The sequence below is a fragment of the Betta splendens genome, chromosome 15 (genome assembly GCF_900634795.4).
Source record: "Betta splendens chromosome 15, fBetSpl5.4, whole genome shotgun sequence".
NCBI classification, from domain to species: domain Eukaryota; kingdom Metazoa; phylum Chordata; class Actinopteri; order Anabantiformes; family Osphronemidae; genus Betta; species Betta splendens.
Genome location: NC_040895.2, coordinates 8,349,882 through 8,369,261, shown reverse-complemented (window position 1 = coordinate 8,369,261; position 19,380 = coordinate 8,349,882). Strand labels below are relative to the sequence as shown.

The 19,380-nt window shown below is 46.2% G+C and overlaps 2 protein-coding genes across 8 annotated transcripts in view; one reads left to right on the top strand and one right to left on the bottom strand.

Moving 5' to 3' along the window:
- The window catches only part of macrod2 (mono-ADP ribosylhydrolase 2), a 292,993-nt gene that overhangs the window by 230,046 nt on the left and 43,567 nt on the right, over window positions 1-19,380 (bottom strand). The window lies entirely within an intron of this gene.
- flrt3 (fibronectin leucine rich transmembrane 3) lies at window positions 2,813-12,520 on the top strand. The gene is made up of 3 exons (XM_029175341.3): window positions 2,813-3,087; window positions 7,831-8,546; window positions 9,358-12,520. Exon 3 carries the CDS (start codon window positions 9,400-9,402, stop codon window positions 11,350-11,352), a length of 1,953 nt encoding a protein of 650 aa, XP_029031174.1. The 5' UTR covers window positions 2,813-3,087; window positions 7,831-8,546; window positions 9,358-9,399; the 3' UTR covers window positions 11,353-12,520.

Below are 19,380 nucleotides of genomic sequence, written 5' to 3'. Positions count from 1 at the left end.
GCGGCAAAGCCGTGCTCCGCGTAACTGACAGCCACATTCATCTGGATACGAATGCAACAAGCTGCATCGGGCTCCGCTTCCTGTTTCTGGGGCTACATTCACATTCGCACAAACCCACGCTAATAAAATCCAGCATTCCTCTTTGTGGAGAAATTATAAATCGTTGAATGGGGAAATATAAAGTCTCTTTCCCCGTCGCACACATTACATCCACTCCAAATCAGAGACGCGAGCGCTCGGGTAGCAGCTCTCATCCACAAATCCTCCTTAAACTGTTGTGATACTGAAAAGCTGCCTGTCACGATGGCAGAGCAGAGATGAAAGGCCCACGGCGAAGATTGCTGCTGATTGCCTGCAGAGGATGAATATGCAAATAAAGCAGAAGGTAAATGAGAAACAAAGAAGGAGCTACGGCAGACCTTTTTACGCCTTCCCCTTAATTTGGCGCCGGTTGCCAACGCGAAAGGCCTGCGAATTCCAGTCAGAAGCCGCCGGGCAAAAAAAAAAAAAAATCAGCCTCCATTTTCTCACCTCAGCTTTGGGGTCTATTGTATTTCACAAGAGTTTTTCAGAGCCGCCACACTAAGTGTCAGGAGATGGAAATTGAAGGAGAAGAGGAAAACTCTGAAACACCTAACTTACATAGCAGCAATCAGACCGGCTCCACGCGCTGGAGTCGACAGTTCAGAAAGTAGGGCACCGCCGCCTGCCAACTGCGAGGCATACGTATCGACGACAGCAGGAGCAGAAAAGGCCAATCAATGACCTGGTCGAATGTCTGTCATGAGACTAAAACCGGGCTCAGGACGCTCTCGTATGGAAAAGAACAGTGGCTCGGCTGCCACCAGAGCCAGAAGGCACTTTAGCCTGCACTTAGCAAAATCAAGAGGCTTAATATATTTCGCCACGGTGTCTCACTTTGCACGCACACACACACACACACACACACACACACACACACACACACACACACACACACACACACACACACACACACACCAGAGCAGGAAAAATGTGTCTGTTGACTAAACAGTGAGGAAACGGCTAGACGGGGGATCTTGGGAAAGAGGAGCACCTATCCCCCTTCAACAAAAGATGAACAGGGCAACAGATTTCCCCGGTCTTGAGATAACAGAAACCCGACACGCCGCTCCTCCAGTGGGGCTCTTTGTACGTCTGAGAGAGGCTCAATCAGCAGCCGGTGACAGATTGTGTCTGCAGTCGATTTAAGAGAGGAAGCCGCGCTGAGGTCAGCCACGGGTTTCTTTGCTCTGTCCCACCAGAGGGGAGACAAGGATCAAGCCAGGATGTCCGAGCCTGACCTTTTCTCACCTCGCAGTAGTCGAGTGGCTGAAGCACAACACCTGGGTTAATATAAGAAGATGGTTCCTAAAGCTCAGGAAGCCGTGGCAGCGCAGCAGAGATTTTATTTCATAGCGACTCGCCTCCAAACGAGCAGCGCAGAGACAGACAATTTATAATAGTTTAGAAATCCCATTGTATTTCGAACAAAAGTGAGAGCCTCTCCAGCTGGAAGGCAAACAAATCTGGAAAAAAAAAACAAAAACACAAAAAAAAAACTCCACTGCAGGTCCAAGTAGTTCTGGCAGATGCTCCAGGCTTAAGTGTCTGTTCAATTAGGCACTCCAGTGAAGATGGCAATCGCGGTTTAACCACATCGACGCGCCGAGGCCGGAGTCGGACCGGGTTCTGCCCCGGCAGAGTCGCCGGGCTCGCGGTGTCAGCGGTGAAGCGCCGTCCTGATAGGGCCGGCGACGCAGACGTGTAGGCTAAATGTGAATATTTATGACCTGGATCTATAATTTATGATTCTATTTAACAATTCTTACACTGTGATACAAGATAATGGAGTAAGGTTTTTCTCATTGTTTACTGGAAATGAAATGGACCCGACAGAAAGAGAACAGCAATAGACTCCATACAGTTAAAATAGTCACTCATGCTATAACAGGACTTTCAACATTAACACTGGTCAACCACTCACTGACATGTGATCAACTGAGGGTTTGTTTTTTTCAACAGATGCTCCGTCGCTGGGTTGCGTGTGCCTCGTCAGGGAGGCAGAGGGAGAGACGCTGGAGATGACGCAGGGCAGGAGAGAGCGTTGACTGGGTCAGCGCGGCCGGACAGCGCGACTCACCAGTACTTTGGGCCCTGAGGGCAGCGAACTCACTGTTTGGGTGGATTCGAACATGAAACCGACGAGGGTCAGACGTGACGTGCAAAGGGCAGAAGCCGGAGAGGTTCGGGTGAGTCCGAGCGACTGGGCCCGGTACCGACCCGGGCAGACGGGTGTCCAGACGGAACCAGGAAGCAGCCCGGTTCTGGGCTGTTGGGTTTGCTCTGTATTTTTAAATAGCTTTAAAGATGCAAAATATGTTTTGCTTTGAACAAATAAAAAAATGTCTTCAGTCCCAGAAAATAAACAAATCATGATCATCTGCGAATAAACACTGATGATAACTAGACCTATAATGATAGAGACAAACATCCTACACAGCATCGCTGCTGTTTATTTCTTCTTCCGGCTAGTGAGCGTTGCGTGACCACTGTCTCCTCTTAGGTCCACATGTCTGACAAGGCTGTGAGCGCTTTTTCCTTTCCTCCACTCCCCCTAGTGCATCTGCACGACACTGCATCTTCCTTGTGCATCTACCCAACACACATGCACACACACACACACACACACACACACACAGAAAGAAAGAGCGAGAGAGAGAGAGAGAGAGAGAGAGAGAGAGAGCGAGGCCCCTCCTCCAGATGACATCAGTCCTCTACTGAAGCAAAGCTAGAAGCGAACACAACTTCACATTTGTATTGAGACCTACCCATGCACCTATGTCCTTGCACAGCCTACACATTGTGTATGTGTGTGAGGGGGTTACCAGTAAACACAGCAGTGCCGCTACAGACCAACTCCAAATAGCTCCAGCCTGAGTGAGAGGCGCTATTTTGGACCTGCATTTAAGGGCTCATAGCCTGGATTTGGATTATTTTTCCCTCGTTGTGAAGCCCAGTTCTAACGGATACCTGTTACTTGGGGTTGTTTTTGGGTTGATTACTGAGGTAAGTGCGTCTTTGCTGGTACAGCACTAAAGGGAATGCATCGTTTTCTTGGTTTTTTGGGAAATTTCCTTTTTGGCACCAGGAATTTAAAACCAGCGGAATACTCCGGAGTTGATCGTATCCCATTAGTTTCTCCGTTTTTCCTCTCTTAATTTTTTTTAACAGTGGCACCGCCGAATAATTGTGCCGTTTAGTGTCTGCATCAGTCTCCACACAGGGCTTTGCGCGTCGTACCCACGATCGCGAGCGCACTTTTCCTCCTAAGAACCAAATTGATGTCCTCCTCGATTTTACGCGAACCACGTCTTTTCGCCCTGACAAATAAAAAAATGAGACTTAAACGGATTCTTCGCCCGTCTGTCCACCCCCCTTTCTCCCCCCTCGCCCCTCTCTCCCGTCTGCAACTTGCTGCGTCCCCCCTAATCCTGCGTCTGACCGGAGACTCCAAACGGCGGAGCCGCACGTCCTCCCGTTTTCCCCGTTCTCCCCGTTGAAATGATTTTCCCGTTGCGACGCGTCAATTCGCTCCTCGGTCGCGTTCGCACTCTGCCTCAGCATCTCGCGCACTGGCGCGTCGCCTGGAGCGCACCGGGGGAATTGCTCCGTCCCATTATTCCAGCTTTTTCTCCTTTCAATGCGGGGCAGATGAATCGCGGTGATTGCGCGTAACCCGAGTCGATTAGTGAGCGGCGTCTAGTGCGCGTGTCGCACCCCGGCGTGCGGCCGGAGCCGCGGCGCAGACCCCGCAGGGTCGGCGGTGCAGGGACAGCTGGAGAAAGTCCGCCACGCGCGTCGCCGTGCGTGCGTGCATGCGTGCGTGCGCCTGGGAGCCACTCTTCATTCGTATATTACTCGCATTAAATGTAGTAAGTGGAACTATGGGCTGGTTTGAAGGATAACGCGTCTCCAGGACGTCCACCCGAAAAAAAAAACGTTCGTCGCGAGTGTTTTGTGCTGTAGGGATGCGGTCATGAAGCTCCCTGAAAATGCTCAAAACCGAATCCACCAGTTCGTCACAACACACCACCGTAGCACACACGCATTAACAAGGCCTCACAACTAATACCTGGCGTTTCAATCTTTTCAAATTATTAATAAAGGCGCTCTTATTATACCTTCTGCTCACGGCCTACCCACCTAAACGCCAAGTCTGTGCTGCTAATGAATCAAATTACTTAATCAGTGAGTTTCTCTCTCCATGCAAACATAATGTGCATCCTTTTAGATGATTGCAAGGAAATGGGCACTTTCAATTCCCATGCACTGCATTTAAGCTGCATGTCTAATTGGCAACACCAGGGCAGGGACAGTTGTTAATCCAATTTAATACAGCCTTTTATCTTCGCGGGCTGATAAGGTCATGCAGGCTTTGAGCAGGGACTGATTTGTGCAGGCTGCAGACTAATTTCCGTAAATCACTAATAGTGAGAAGCAACGTACGTTGAAAAAGAATGAAATGGTGTCTTCAGCGCGGTAGACAGGGGGACAGACCCAGTTGTCTTCACTGATGACTGCCCGAGGCCAAACTCACTCGCCTGTCAATTTCATTCCAAGGGACTTCACAATGCAGATTAACAACGAACCAGGTCACTACAGGCAGAATCTGCCACTGGCACAAAACCTTACAGTCTGAGTGTAAGAAGCTTTAACCCCATACACATGCATCACACATCGTCTAATGGGGCGCCGAACAGCATCTTTATGCAACCAGCCACGAACCCAAGAGCAAAGAATTTCAAATTGGTGTCTAGATGTAAATATGCGCACACAGCATTAAAAAAAAGACAGGCAAAATGGCTTGGTGTAAAGTGGATGAGCCAGTGCAGAGCTTAACAAATCCCTATATTGTAGGCGTCTTCCAGAGCTGGCTACGTGGAGCTTAACGCGGGTCTCCAGTGTTTTGGCGGTTGCTTTCTACAGACACAAACATTTCATCTTGCAGCGCCTACCACCCCCATGTGGGGAAAAACCACTGCAGCTGCTACAGATCTCTTTCAGGCTCTTTCAAAGGCGAGACCCCCGTCCGCCTCTGCAGGCGCTCTCGCTCTCTCTCTCTCCCTCTCTCTCTGCTCCTAATGGCAGTGAAAGTATCATCTGCTCGGCCCATCTAAAGACAACACCGGGAGGCCGCACGCCCGCTCCGTGAATTATCTCGTCCCTTTCTTGCCCATTTTCGTCTCGTTTGCGCCGAAACACGCGCCGTGTCCCTGTGAAGTCGGCAACAATGAGTGTTCCGCTGTGTGTCGTCAGTACAGCAGGCCCCTAAGCAGCCCTGACAGTTTAATAATCAGCAAATCAATGGCAGACACGAGATTTTATCACATACAAAAAAAACACGATGTTAAAAACTTAAACAAGAGCTATTGAAGTCGAAAGCTGAAACCACAATAACTCTACTGAGTGTAATCAATCATAATTAAAAACTTTATTATGAATTAGCACGAATATTCAACAGCACATACAAACAACATTGATTTCCCAGTGGAGAGCTCTACAATGGTTCAAAATTAATATCAGGGCTTATGAATTATTTAATAGTCATCTATTACTGTTTCCACAGCTCTTTCGCCTCAAAATATGTAGCCCACATAATGTTATTCTGTATTTTACAGAACTAAAGTCATTATAATCTACAATACTTTTGACAGGCATGAAATTGTTTCTGTTTGAGTTTGGAGTCCAAAGCCTTTCTTGTGCAGTGTATAACTAGAGGGCACGAAGTCTTGGGCTCTGTTATTGCAAACTAATGTGCATTTATGCATGTTGAGCTCACAATGGATATCAGTGTCCAGCTTTGTGTGAGCCTCCCACGCTCTCCACTGAAAGGTAACTAGCTGTAGACACACACACGCACACGCACACGCACACGCACACGCACACACACACACACACACACACACACACACACACACACACACACACACACACACACACACACACACACACTTTACCAGGACGCTCAATTTAACTTCCCCAGTTTAGATGAGATGAGGCAAAAGCCATGTTTTCTGCTAGTGCAAAGATCTCCTGTCCGGCTACAGCGTCTTATTAGGACAATGGAGAAAGACGTCCATCACTAAAAATGTTTTACTCAGCCTCCGGTGCTCCCAGAATGACTGTTTGCACACAAAGGAAGCGTGACTAGGGTGTTTACACGCATGCAAAGCAGGCTGAGTAAAGTAGGTGCTTTTTAAAATGCCTGATAAGAATGTTTTAATGCCTTAAGTCACTCTGCTGAGGCTGCAGAGACCACATGCTCGCCTTGTAGCAGACAATAGTGAGGGGCCACTCGCCTGAAATCTGATGAGCGTGGAAAAAGGCGAAGGGGAAAAACTGCCAAGCATCTAGGCCTGACTCTACTTGTAAACTAAGCACGATGGGCTGGGTTCCAAGCAGACTTCAGATAAGTCGCTGTCGATAAAATATACCCAGGGCCTGCGATAGAGGCATGCAGAACCACAGCAGTGCTCATCCATGGACCACCGTGTCCCATTCTCGACCCAAAAGCCTCCTGTCTCCAGGCAGATTAGTCCTGCTGGACAGTTATTTGCCTTTAATGGAAAGAATTCAAGGATTTGAATAAAGACCGCGTGCTTAACAATGTTCAGCTGCAGAAAATGAAGTGAAAGGGGCGGTTTAAAATTAACATAGCTTGAATAAGTGCTGCATTAAAAGTTCATTCCAGCAGACAGACAGTATCATCCACAATTTCTGAAACGCCATTACTGAATTTCATCTTTTTTTTTTATACCTCGTCCAACTCCTTTTCAGAAGTTAGTAGAGGTCACATCTGGTGCTTTTCCCCCAGACTGTAATCTACTACTAATGTAATAGTGGACTGAGAGCCGTGTTTAGATGGCACAGAAGGAAGGGGGGGGTGTTATTATTAGACAGCATCTCAGCAGTTGTAATCGAGTTACAAGCCTCTCAATTCGCTAATCTTCTCCTTGTCATGGGCTACAACTGTTAAATGGCTGAGCCCCTTGTTCCTAATTTACCTTTACGTGTTTTACAGCAGACAAGTCACGTGGCCCCATATACGCACAATCTATTGTGCTATAAGAGGAAACATAACATTTTGTTTGGCAAACGACATTCTATTTATACCAACACAAACAGCATTCATGGATCATACAGACAGGGGGTGGGGATCATGGGGGGGGTTGGTTGGGTCGGGCACTCTTCACATTATGAAATTCAAATGGGCCTCGTTTGCAAGGAGCAAAGTGTGAGAGAGTGAGCGGTTCAGTTAAAATGGCTTAAGCGGTGAATGGGATCCGGACCGGACCCGTATTTAAACCAGGAGAGGGAACTTTCCGTCGCATGGCCGCTTCTTGTTTAAAACCCTAAACATCCCTCAAAGCGGTGAAGTAGGCTGAAAAGGCCACGCCGGCTCCACCCTCAGCCATTGTGTTGGGGTCAAGATCACTGTAGCCTTTCATATGCAGAGACAGTCATTCCTTGTATCACCGTAGAAAAGAATTGGGCTCTGTTGGAGCAGCAGGCTGGAAAAGGCCAACAGGCCAAAGACCAAACAGTAAATAAGAAAGCACAATGTAAAGAAGTACTTAATATCAAATGCTCCTACATTAAAGTACATGAATTCTTGCATGTAATATTTCTAAATGTGAAACGATGAAAACACATTTTACACTCTTTTATTGCTTGCGTTATTAGGGAAAATGTAAAATGCGTAATAATTGCCTACAAGCTCTAAATATGTTGCCTCTGCCCTTTTTCCAGAACCATCCCGTCTGTGGAGGGAACAGCATGAGTCCAGCTGCAGCTACGTACAGGAGGCAGGGCCTGCGAGGATAAGCACCGTGCCCTGCTTTGCTCCGTACGCAAGAGGAGAAGCCTGGTTATCAGCTTCATGAAGGGAGAGCAGAACTCTGGATTAATGTGTGTACGGGCTTGACGAGAAAGCGGGGGATTGTGGGCTACCTGGACTCCTGGAGTACACAGGTGAAAACGTGCGGATTGAGGCTGTGGCGCGGGGGGATTGGCATGGCTCAGACCGGCTTTGTGTCATCTCATCATGCCTGTCGGCCCCGATTGTAGAAAGGAGCACTCGCTAAATCTCAACCGCACCGACGCCCGGATCACTGTACAATACACAAGAAATCTAATTTTCTGTTATGGCTGTTGAGCTTGACAATTTCAACAGCCATTAGGATTTTTTAACATCACCTGCGAGTGCATGCTGTGTTTGTGCGCGGGGATGCTTTTTCGTAAGGCTTATCTACCATGGTAAAGGCAATGAAAGCATGAGCCTTTAACAACGCAGAGGAGGTCGTCATCCAAACAAGGATCAGCTCAGCAAACACTGACTAGGTCAGGATATCGCTCGAAGCCCCTCGGACAAACTTTTCCTTTCAGGAAGGATAAGGGCAAACTCAGGAGGAAATCTTGATTGGATTTTTGGTGGCTGGAAGGGATTAACGCATCGTATAAATCAGGTATGACAAATACGGATGGCTTTGCTCTCTTTTCACATCACTGACCAGACTTACATTTCTAATGAGCTGTGCAGGAAGAGAGGTCGCGGCAGGAATGTTTAATTAAAGCAATAAAAATAGTGGACATTTTAATATACAGCAAATACAAAGATGAATGTACAAGGATAGATGAGGCTCGCAAATTTATTCCTGTGACCTCAGGAAACGCGTCCTTAAAGCTTAGCGGGCTGGATTTTTGTCAGGCTTCTGTTCTGTTAGGAGACATTTCCTTGCTTACTTCTGTAAGACTTGTTAAACCCTAGGATTCGGGTGGCAAGAGCGTAGGTAATGATCTAACTGGTCTTAAGGGTATGTCGGTTCCACAACAGTTCCTCCACAAAGCCTGACTTTGTTCACCCTCGTGGTCTGCAGCGATGAAAGGCAGCCTTGAGATGCAGAAACGTGTAAAACAACCAGGGAGTGCTATTACGTTTCACAAGCCAGAGCCAAAAACAGGCAAAGACACAGATTCAATTCACACATTTGATGCGTTGAAACATTTCTAATCGCTTATTTTCTAAATTTAACTGAATAAAGTCTGAATTCTAAAGAGATTTAGCTACCTCTCATTCTGAAACTGTTTCAAGAAAGGTTTATGTTTAATTTTGGAAAATCCAAATGATCAGCTCAGTTTAATTGCAGGAATTCAAACCGATTCTGAAATCAGTATTTAATCTAGAAAGTGCTTACAACCAGCAATTACGTGAACAGGACTTTGGCTGTGTTTTAAAGAGCTTTATGCATTAAATGTACGCTTGTGTCTTCTCCCCAGGGGCTCTTGAGTGATTAGACTGTCAGGCAGCACAGCTTCAAGATGGTGCGTCAATGCAAGGCATTTATCCTCTTCCTCATCAGAGTCGGGTTGCTGCTGGGCCTTGCTAACCCCCTGGTGACCTCCGCCTCATGTCCCTCAGCCTGCCGCTGCGACGAGACCTTTATCTACTGTAACGACCGTGGCCTGACTTCCATTCCTAAAGGTATTCCCCGTGATGCAACAGTGCTCTTTCTGCAAAACAACCGCATTAAGAGCTCAGGCATTCCTGCAGAGCTCCGCAGCCTCACGAACGTGGAGAAGATCTACCTTTACTGTAACAACCTGGATGAGTTTCCCACTAACCTTCCTCTCGGGCTGAGGGAGCTGCACCTACAGGAGAACAACGTTCGTATGATCACCCACGCGTCTCTAGCCCAGATTCCCTACATCGAAGAACTGCATCTGGACGATAACTCTGTATCAGCAGTCAGCATAGAGGAGGGGGCCTTTAGAGACAGTAATCACCTCAGACTGCTTTTTCTGTCCAGAAACCACCTAAGTACTATTCCTTCAGGCCTTCCTGCGAGCATCGAGGAGCTGCGCTTTGACGACAATCGCATCTCCTCCATCTCAGAGCAGTCGCTGCAAGATCTCATCAACCTGAAGCGGCTAATCCTGGACGGTAACCTGCTTAACAACCGGGGAATTGGGGAGATGGCGTTCGTCAACCTGATCAACCTGACTGAGCTCTCGCTAGTGAGGAACTCCCTGACATCGCCACCGGCCAACTTGCCCGGCAACAGCTTGGAGAAGCTGCAGCTACAGGATAATCACATTAATCGGGTCCCACCTGGGGCTTTTGCCTTCCTTAGGCAGCTTTATCGCCTGGACTTGTCTGGTAACAACCTGAGCAGCCTCCCCCAAGGTGTGTTTGAAGATCTGGACAATCTCACGCAGCTTCTGCTACGCAACAACCCCTGGCAATGTACTTGCAGGATGAAATGGGTGCGTGACTGGCTGCGATCGTTGCCGTCGAAGGTGAATGTACGTGGTTTCATGTGCCAGGGTCCCGATAAGGTCAAGGGAATGGCCATTAAAGACCTTACTACAGACATGTTTGACTGTATAGACTCAGAACTCATGCCCACATATGAGACAAGCACAGTATCCCACACTTCACGCCCTTCGCAGCCCCAGTGGCCACTGTTTGTGACTAAAAGGCCTGTAGTTAAAGGACCAGACATGGGTAAGAATTACCACAGCACCACCACCTCTTCAGGCAGGAAGATCATCACCATCAGCGTGAAATCCAGCAGTGCAGATACAATACACATATCATGGCGAGTGTCACAGCCCATGACTGCCCTTCGGCTCAGCTGGCTAAAGCTGGGACACAGCCCTGCCTTTGGCTCCATCACCGAGACCATAGTGCAGGGGGAGAGGACAGAGTACCTGCTTACGGCACTGGAGCCAGAGTCTTCCTATAGGATATGCATGGTTCCCATGGAGACCAGCAACATTTACCTGTCAGATGAGACGCCTGTTTGCATAGAGACCGAGACCGGTTCTCACAAATCCTACCACCCGACCACAACTTTGAACAGAGAACAGGAGAAAGAGCCTTACAAAAATTCCAGTCTGCCTTTGGCTGCGATCATCGGAGGGGCCGTGGCTCTGTTGGCAATAATCATGTTGGCGCTGGTGTGCTGGTACGTCCACAGGAATGGTTCACTTTTTTCCAGGAACTGCAACTACAACAAAGGCCGTCGGAGAAAGGACGACTACGCCGAAGCCGGCACCAAGAAGGACAACTCCATCCTGGAAATACGAGAGACTTCTTTTCAAATGATTCCTATAAATCACCTGCCTGTGTCCAAGGAGGAGTTTGTGATACACACGATTTTCCCACCCAACGGCCTGAGTTTATACAAAAGCCCACATAGCGAGAACAGCATTAACAACCGGAGCTACAGAGACAGTGGAATACCAGACTCAGACCATTCCCATTCATGATATTGCGCACAGACATTGTTGATGAGTGCGTGACTTCGACAGAGTGGCAAGACTTTTACAAAACACTGGATCTATAAGACTAATGAAGCAATGTTCTGTACATTTGCCATATAATTTATATTTAAGGACATTTTATGAAGACAGAACGTTCCAGTTGCAGAACCACCAGTGGGTATTGTAACTAACTGCAATTCTATATTTTAGGGATTTGTAGTAATTTGTACTGTATTTTCTTTGCTTAAGGTTATCGACCAACTAAAAGAAACTCTGTGTTCTACTGAGATATGATGACTTGTCAACTGTGAAAGTGGGTTTTCATTGCTGTCTTGAACAATCAGACTTTAGAAAACCATGTAGTATAAGCACAGGTCAATCTTTTAAACTTTGTGGCTGTCTGAAAAACAAAAAAGCAAAAAAATCACGTGACATACACTAAGGCACAGCTGATCAACTAACTCGCAAAGCAGGCATGTTGCCCTCTTGAAGAATGAGTGGTGGGTGATGGCGGACAAGGAGTCGCGTTCTAGTTTCTAGTATCAACCAGGTACAGGATGGGAGGGGGTAGTGGGGGGGGGTGAAGATGAGGTGCCATGCTTCATTTCTCTGCTTTGTTTAGTGTGTGATTGTTTTTCTGTTCGCAAGAAAGAAACTCAGCAAAGCAACCCAAGCAGGGTTCCAGTGTTTCTCAGCACAGGGCAGATAAAGCACACAGACCTTAAGGAGCTCCCGGCTCCTCAGACCAGTAGACTGGGCAGGCTGACACAGAGGACCCCCCACACTAGCTCTATTTATACAAGCCAACAAAGGCCAAACGACAATGGCGGCATTCTTTAGTACCATGTACCATACGTCATTCTAGTCACCAGGCCAAAAAGACAAAAACATGTTGGCTTTCATTAGAATTACCACAGTGTCAGCAACTCCTTGTTATGAGTATTATTTTGTATTACTTTTCAAATGGACACGCTTTTACGTTACCACGGTTTAGAGTTAATTGTTCTTTACAATTTGAAACCAAAGTGCATTGTATGCCCTTTGGCCAGTCTTGTATGTGCCTTGATCCAATGCTTATTGTATTTAGCTTTTTAAGAAACCAGTGACTTTTTTTCATACACACTTGATTATGAAAAATATTGGTCATATTACAGAATAAAAGTGGACAAAATCACGTTGCTCTTTATTATCCAGAGGAAGAGAAGCCGCACTCCTAACACAATTCTGCTGTTCTGTTCAGCTCCTATGAGAATTCTACCTTTGCACAAATGTGAACAGACCAGGAGTAGAAAAGAGGTCTACAGGGGACATACTTTATTCATTTATGTCTGAAATTACTAGGCACAAAGTCTAAAATAGTCTGGAGATGAAAAACATAACTTGCTGTGTTTTTATGCTTCGCAAAGCTCTAGAAACAGATGCCTTACAGTAGTTCATAGCCTTTAAAAGCACATGTTCCCTTTCAAGACACGGGGAACTTTTAGCGATCAGTCAGATACCGTCCTTGAAACAGAGTTTAACGCACTATGGGCCTTCTGCAGAGCAACATCTGCTTGGGGCTGCTGTTGTTCTTTTACGCCGTGAAGCCATGTGTGACTCATCCGACTGGCCACGGAGAAATATTACAACCAAGTAGAAAGGGGGCTTTGGAGAGTGTGGACTCTAGGGATTGATCAACCTCCCAGGCAGCGGGGCAACACAAAACTAATGATGAGCCACCATATGGAGGGAGGGCGTGGTGGTGGTGGGGGGTTTGTACAGGCAGATCCTGCTGGGGATGGTCATGTGTGCAGAGGACAGAGGTCTATGCATGCTGTGCTGTGGTCTAGGAGCACACTTAACACAGGGTGAATGACTCCAACTAGGCCTGCACAATTTGGCAAAAAAGTCAGTGCAGTTATTGTCTATTTGTCAGGTTAGATACAAAAAAGCTATTACCTTGCGTACAGGCTACAGGTCTAATTCTTCCTATCGGTGCACACAAGCAGATAGACTGAGCTTTCTCCATTGTGCATCCACCACACTCTGTCTTTGCTGAGGTCACTTTGCTGAGTTGCAGTGTAGGGAAGCGACTTTCATTTTACATGTTTGCACAGTCGCTCTCTTTGCTTAGTGTTGCTAAGCTTGACCCAAGATATCACCATGCAACGGACACGCTGTCCACTACCTCGTTGCATAGGCTGACATCAGTTGAAACTAGTTAAAGTTCATGTGGTTAATCAACAAGGTAAAGGGGCAATCGCAGCAAAATAGCACACAGTCTTCTAGTTTGGAGGATGCATGGACGCTAACGTATGGTCACATAACACAGTATTCACTCATTCCAGATGACTGTGTCCAGATTCCGCCACTGACCATAAAAGCACATACGTGTTCAGTATGGTTCACAAAATATATTGCATACCCACTTTCACACACCCACTAGCTCTTAACACAGTGAAAGCTTTAATTACAGTAACAGGAGCCACTAAAAGCTTCACAAGTGATCCAAACCAAAGTATACGCTCACCCTGCCTTGTACTCTAAATATATAGCACATTAACTTGCAATTTAACTAAACAGATGCTCTACTTTTAGATTACAGAAAGTGACATTTACCATATGAATCTTGTCAAAACTCTTTGGCTCTATGACTCAGTCCTACTTTAATTGAGTAAAGAATTTTTGGGGAGAGAGGGAGAGTACATGACCAAACCCTTACGCTGTTGCCTCAGTAGAGCTCCTACAGTACATGTGTAGTAAGTAAACATTTCAAAAGAAGTCATTTTAAATTAAAAAACTCCAAAAGTGAAGGTTCTAACAGTTACTTTGGACACTAAAGCAGTCTATGCTTTTACTTGTATATATCACTCACTTGGCTTTGACTGATGTATGCCGACTATTTAAAGCTCTGAGAATCAGTAAGACGCTCTCACAGATCCTCTCACCTGTGTGATTAATTACAGTGGAGCGTAATGGTGAAAGCAGGACCCTATTGTTTTGATTTTCACTGAAAATAATACATTAAACAGTGGCTTTGTGCATTTTCGCTAACTGAACTTTGAGGCAAAATTGATGAAGCCGGCTGCTGATGGGCCTGGGTGACCCCACTTATCAGTCGCGACCCTTGACTCATCTGTCCATTTAAACAGTTACTTAATCACTCTCGTGTTCTCACAGAGGTCAAACAAGCCTTTAACCAACACAAGATGCCACATGCATTTGTCTCCTCTCTGACACTCACCCAAAATAATTATGTTTGGCTTTTATGTAACCCAAAGACCAAAGAACCTGATAGGGGCAGCTGCACTGTCTGCCCCAGGCTGACGTTATTCCTATTGTAATGTACTGGTCAGGCAGCCGGTCACATTTGCATTCCTATAGACGCTCGTATCCAGCCCCTGGGTGACCTCATCATGGCAAGTAGCTGGGCATAGATCCTCTGCATTAGGACGATTAGCAGGATCAAAAAAGCCCAGGCCATGTGGACCTATGACTGATTGGGGGTCACGGAGGTCAGGTTAGGTTCAGTTCATGGATCTCAGGAGATGAAAAATGGATCTATATCAGTGCTGCAAAGCACAGTTAGTCATTAAGGACTCTGATAAGCAACATGTTAGCTATAAAGATGCTGGGCCGGCTGGCATTCATTACAGGGCATTCTTAGCAGGAACACCAGAAATGATAGGGTGGGGTGGGAATGGTGGGGATGAAGAAAAGGTCAGATGTTTAGCTAATGGCTAATTACCTTCTGGATCACCGAAGGCGCACAGCATTCGGTCAAGCTAATGAGTTGAATTGGAGTTCAAATTAAAGCTTTTCATAGGCATGATAGGGTGGGTGCCTTAATAAACCGTACAAAATACTCCCACATAGGACCATGAAAATGAAACACTCACATACTGCATAGGGGTCATACTGTAAATTTGAGGAACAACGTCTTGGCACCTTGAAAGTTCTGCTCTTTCTTAAAAACGTCTAAGTGGCTCCATCGACAGACTAGCACAAACATCGAAACAAAGGAGGAGGCGCTGGCTACGCGCTGCCTCTGCCACACATCTTGTTGCATACAGCTTGCACATCAAACAGACCCATAATTTAATGGCCTCTAAGTGCTGAGCATAGCGGTGATGAGGTCAGAAGCTAAACCACGTCGCAGGGCCTCCCACAAAGTCTGCACTTGTGCCAGTGTGCGAGATTTGCAAATGTTGTGTATCTGTGTTTTAGGCACATCAAAATAGAAACGCAATAGCCTCAAAGAGTGTGGTCCCTCATATACTCATATACATACATGCATACTATACTGTAACTGTGCATTTGAATCATAAATCAGGAAGCAACCACTAAGGACTGAGCTTAAGATAATGACTTAACTACAAAATCTTGTCCATTTTGTGAGAAGCTGAATGTGGTGAAAACCAACAGGCTTGAGTCTTAGCAGCGTCTTCATCACTCACTCATAACTGCATTTGAGGGGGAGCTTGTGCTGTGCTATTATAAAGCCAGTCTAGAACTAATGCAGTATAATACAACAGACCCACGACGAACCCCCTTTGTTAAAGTGAAAAGCTCCTCACCAAAACTGTGATTATACTGTAAATGTTAAACTGTGTATATTCATACGAGTCAGTGCACACTGTTCACGCACCTAATTAACACAAAGAGACCGTCTTACTGATTGATATGCATGGAGGCAGAATAACTTCCCGTCCTCACAGTTATACCAACACCGTTATGTGACGATGCTGCTCTCGGCTGCGGCGCTAAAAAAAAAAAAAAAGGCACAGGGGCGACTGAGTGTCCAGGGAGGGAGGTGTCAGCGTGAGTGATGTGCTCCCGTGTGGGGGTGCTGTCATCTCCCCTCTGTCTCAGACCAGCCTCCCCTCCATCCTCCAGGCCAGGACCCTCTCCATCTCCTCACATTACTCAGTGACCTGAAACCACGGGGCCAAAAAAATCTAACCGGCTCCTCCGTCTTCTTAATGAATCCAATTTTTTGCCTGAGAGCACAAGGCGTGCACATACATCCATCGCAACTCTAAATTATGTGACATTAATACAAATTAACAAGAGCCTCCGCCATCAAGCCTGCGCCACCCCACAGCGGCAGACAATGACAACATATCTATATCACTGTATGAAGACAGCAACGTGTTCTATGCACCGAAACCCAGCATCGATAATCTCATTTAGAACAGGCTACTGCCAAAACAAAAGCAGAGGAGCAGATTGGTGTCGGTGTCTTCACGCTATGAGTTATACGCAATATGTTATGAAAATATCTATATAATTGACTCAGCTCCATGGCAGCCATTAATTCCTGTCCTCCATTAAGTGGTTTAAATGATCTTGTAAGAGGCCATACATCTCCTGATGCCCTTTATGAGTTCAACACCACGTCCCCCTTAGAACTTAATCGACCCACAGTCCCATTTGTCCATAAAGTCTGATGCGAGGGAATAATTATTTCATTCCCAGGTTCTGAGGGGGTCCAACTTGTCCATTACCCCCCCAGCAGATCTGCAGCTTTGCAGCACGAGGCAAAAGCTCCCCATCGATCCCTTTTCTCCTCTCGTTTATGTTAAGCCAGCTTTTGAATGTCAGTACAGTATTTGCATGCCAATGTGGCTCTGTCTGCAGCTCATTATTTTCAGATGTTGACAGCATAATCACATGCAAGTTTAGCCTAGTTTGTTGAGCTGCTAATGCTTCCACAGTCATTTTGTATAGTGAGACATCTGCAGTGTTTGTATGTACGTTACCTGGCTTTGACACATCACTATATTCTTACATTATGTTTTCATGGTCTGTGAAAATAATTCCTCCTAATTGTGAGGATCGCACAATGGTGGCCTTAAACTGTCACCTTCAAACTAAAAGCTCGCTCCATCCCTATGTGGAAAGGCCCATCATGCACCTGATTCACTCAGACAGCCACTGCAACGCACCTTAGCTGAAGCTAATACCGACTTTTGCTTAAGGGTAGCAATGTTTTGGTACTTCTCCAAGAGGTGCAGAATTCAGCAGAGTCAGCACCTTTTAGGACTGAAAACACAGCCTGTCACCATTCATCAGGGTAGTAGAAGGTGAATGCAGACACTTCAAGGCCTCATTATTTTGCCATTTTCAAGCAGCCCAACATACATCCACTGCAGTGCAGCGGCAGCGGCTTCGTCCCTGGCCCAGCGCTGCCCTTAAAACACAAAGTGTTATTAACATTTCATGTGTGTGCGGTGTCCTCGCACAGTTTCAGTCATATAGTCACAGTTACCAAACTCTATGAGACCGAGGAGACGAAGTCGGCGCTGAAAGGTTCGAACCCGCGATCGGGGGCAGCAGCTCTCTCACTTTCAGAAGTGTGGAAAAGTGACAGCGGTGTCATCCTGTAACTACACAAGTTCAGCAGGCATGCTGCATTAGCTTAAGAGAGAAGGTAGAGAAATCGCCCACACAGCGTCGAGCAAACACACAGGAAAAAGTTCAGAGGAAGTAGTTTGGGGGAGAAGCCACCGATGGGCAGGGCGGCGGGATGTGGGATTAATTAAAAGCTGCTGTCACTGTGGTGCGCTGGTGACACGCAGCCACGCGATTACTGAGATCTCGGTGTGAGAGGAATCCGCTCCCACAACTCATTTCCTCTCCGTGGAGGGGGGTGGGCAAAATGACTGTCTGTTGTACAAAATACTGGGGAAGAGGGAATCGTTTTTCATTCGGAGGAATTTGAAAGTCCGAGAGAAAAAAGGGCCAGGGGTGAAACTCTCCCCCTTTTTTCATCATTTTTGAATAAAATAAAGCAGAATCTTTTCAATTGATTGGTGGAAGGGAGAGGCCCAACAAACTAAGCCACTGTAATCCTAAGCTTGCTGTTGCTTAAAACCTGCTCTTGTTAACAGTGTCTGCCGACACTGTGACACTCAAGCAGCTTAAAGAAACATCTGCCAGTGCACCACATTGAACTTTCGACTTATTTCTTGGAATTCTTAGTAATTCCTTTGTTGCCGCCAACGGACTGACACAATTATCAAGTGCCAACATACGATAATGCAACACTTTGCCAACAGTTTGTGATTTGTTAAATATTGTACCAAGAAATAGGAGAAATGTGCATCGGTGATCCGTAGTGTTGCACTTGAAGGACTTCAACTGTGGATTCACTATGCAGCAAGGCTGAGAAGTCAAATTAAAATGTCTTGGGAAATATTGAAAGACACCCCACCTCTTCTTGGTGTTGTGAAAGTGAGACATACAGCAACTAGCTCAGAGTGCTAAAGGTTACACCCCAGCCACAGATGTCATTAACAACAATTCTTATTAAAGGTGATAGCTGTGGTGAAAACAGGATACTGTAGACGAGGAAGGCAGGATGGGGGGGCCTATTAAATCGCACTTCACTCCTGCTACAGCAGCTTGACAGATCTGCAAGTTTGAAGAATAGATAACATGTAAAGTGATGTGATCTCAGTTTGGTTTTAAAAAAAGTCACCTATTCTATCACCTAATAAACCAGAGTTTGAGACTAAATTACAATTTTGAGCTTGTCAAGACTCTGATGAAAACTTTATATATATATATGCAGGAGCTTTAAAGCTACTTGTCCTTTAATATGAAGGCATTCTATTTAAAACAAAACTTTGGTTTCAAGTTCCAGAAAGCCCTGCTGGGGACGATGCAAGGCTCATTGTTCATTTTCCAATTATGATGAATTATTATTAGCTAGACCAAGAAGATATACATTGATGGAAGCACTGCGCTAATGAAATCAGGAGATACCAGGAAATGTATGTTGAGCAGATGATGTTATTCAAAAGGGATTCTAGTGTTTGTGTTACAGAGGCTTTGCTGACAAACCCAACAAACACAAACAGAAAATGACTTTTTTTCAGGACAACACCGAGCTTGAGGCAGATGTGACATGTAAACATGCATCTATCACCAGATTATTCCGTGACTCGGGCCAGCGGCATATGGCCAAATGTCTCCAGACTGGTGCTCGTGTGACGGGGGTGATGGCTTTTGTGTAGAGCCACCAGAATTTGTCAACGGCACCATGAGCCT